General features: G+C 30.6%; 1 protein-coding gene across 46 annotated transcripts in view; it reads left to right on the top strand.

The window, feature by feature from the left end:
- Positions 1 to 2,500, top strand: part of LOC125027623 (Down syndrome cell adhesion molecule-like protein Dscam2) — a 384,720-nt gene that overhangs the window by 371,642 nt on the left and 10,578 nt on the right. For all 46 annotated transcript variants that reach the window (XM_047616773.1, XM_047616756.1, XM_047616767.1 and 43 more), the window contains one exon: positions 2,347 to 2,392. In XM_047616773.1, the coding sequence (XP_047472729.1) occupies positions 2,347 to 2,392 (46 nt within the window). The remainder of the gene's footprint in view (positions 1 to 2,346; positions 2,393 to 2,500) is intronic.

Below are 2,500 nucleotides of genomic sequence, written 5' to 3'. Positions count from 1 at the left end.
ATGGGATTTTATCTTGTAGATTCTTTTGCACTGAAATATATGTGACACTTCATGCAAGAAGACATATATTTTCTTGCTCTTATGCATGAGTAAAAAAAGAAAAAGAAAGAAAGAAAAAAAAAAACAAGGCTTCAGCATGATGCACTTTTTTGTTCTGCACCACAATTATTGCATCACAATTAGAGTAGGTTAAATTTTACTTATACATCATAAACACACTAGTTATCAATTATTATTTAAATATTTTTTCATCAATTTATAATGAGATCATAGAGCAGATATTTACTCTTCATTTTTGTTTGTTGATTCAGATTTTTTAAGTTACTAGGCTACCATTCATTTCCTTCCTCAAAAAATACTGTAGAATAATTTATGTTTAGGATATAGTCATGTGTGTGTGTGTGTGTGTGTGTGTGTGTGTGTGTGTGTGTGTGTGTGTGTGTGTGTGTGTGTGTGTGTGTGTGTGTATATATATATATATATATATATATATATATATATATATATATATTTATATATATATGTATGTATATATACACATTTATATATATGTATATATATGTGTGTGTGTGTGTGTGTGTATATATATATATATATATATATATATATATATATAAAAATATATATATATATGTATATATACACATTTATATATATGTATATATATGTGTGTGTGTATATATATATATATATATATATATATATATATATATATATATATATATATATATATAAAATGCACAGGCACATGCACACGCACATGCACATGCACACACACACACACATGCACATGCGCACGTACACACACACACACACACACACACACACACACACACACACACACACACACACACACACACACACACACACACACACACACACACACACACATACACATTTTTTATATATCTTTGTTGGTATTTATTAATTTCATAACATTCCCAAGAAAACAGTTAATATAATTTTAATTTCCCTAGCACATGTATAGCATGCATCGAGTGCACCCTGGCTGTTACTGTTGTTTTCTTCCTTTATGTCTGGGTTCTTTAGTTAGAAATATCTTCTCTAGATATTTCAACAGGTGACCCTAGAGACATTGATCCAGTGATAGCCCTCTTGGGATTATCCTAGATCGAACAGACCCACAATGAGAATGCATTTCCTATTATTGCAGTTCCCTTTATGATTAGTTTGAACTAATGGAAGCCATTGTTTAATCTTATGATATCTGCTTTATACTGGAGTAAGAAGAAATTGAGTAATAATACTATTTTGTATAAGAATCTGTAAAGGTGATACTTTGTTGAATCATTTCTGAAAGAAATCAAATTTGTTGTGTTGCTGGCTGATTATTCTATTTTATTCATTAATGCTGATTTGTTTTCTCCAAAACTTGCTGTTTGAATTTACTTTGAAAGTGACCAGTACAAGCTTGTTTAATTTTATGTTTCTTATTTAAAAATAGAAATATAATTAAATCATAGGATGTATGTCATTGCAATAATGATAGGAGCATAATAATAACCTTTCTATATAGTTGATGCTTAAGAGATAATTTTTTTAAAGTTATTTAATTTACCAAAACTATTTTGCTAAAATTAATGTATATTACATGTAATCACATTAATGAATATAATATTTGGTTATATGGATTATCTAAAATGTTCTCACTACATAAAAACTCATGTGTCCAGATAATATATTAATATTCATCACATTTATATCCTCAAAGTTTGAGGTTGCTAATGCTATGCAGGTGTATCAGGCTTAATATATATATGCTGTCAGGATAAAGCTTTGAAAGTATACAAGTTACTGATGGCTGTAAGGAAGAGGCAAAAAGCAGAAGTCAAACCATGATATATAAGAATACAATTTGTGAAAGTTTGACCTTCATTCTACTCCTTTTAATACTAATGTATCTGCTTCCTTTTGTCAATATGATAACTTTAGAAGAATATTTAAGTAGATTTAGAAGCAAGATTAATAATCTTGAATGAGTAGGACTATCTAGTTCTGAATAAATTCACATTTTAATGTCTTCATCATAAATGCTATAAATCAACATTCTCTAATGGTTTTCTAATTCTCTTGGGTCCTTTAGTGCCTTTTTAGGGTCATCCCAATCTTCCATGATTTCCTCTACTCTTAAGAGTTATCCATGGATTTCTTGGTTTGATTTGAAGCTCTTGGAACATTAGTAATCCTTTTCCTTGAATTTCTGTGAAGCTTCCTTTAGACTGCAAGATAGACTCTGGGATACCCTAAAAGTCTCCAAAAGTCATAGAATTATTTTTTGTTTTGAATAAGATGCTGGTACTCAAAGCAGCAACTTTCCTCTTACAGTGAAGGCTACCAAGAGCACAGAGGAGATGCGCAAGCTCCTGGACAAGTAAGTCCCCCGAGAGTACACTTGAACTGGGCTGCATTTTAGTCTAACATTACTGACGGCCTGCACTCACGTTCCCTTCTATGGCTCCTTTATGCGAGATGTTTTGGC

Source organism: Penaeus chinensis, chromosome 7 (assembly GCF_019202785.1).
Source record: "Penaeus chinensis breed Huanghai No. 1 chromosome 7, ASM1920278v2, whole genome shotgun sequence".
Lineage (NCBI taxonomy): Eukaryota > Metazoa > Arthropoda > Malacostraca > Decapoda > Penaeidae > Penaeus > Penaeus chinensis.
The sequence above is the reverse complement of the archived record's forward strand: the minus strand, read 5'-3'. Positions and strand labels throughout refer to the sequence as shown.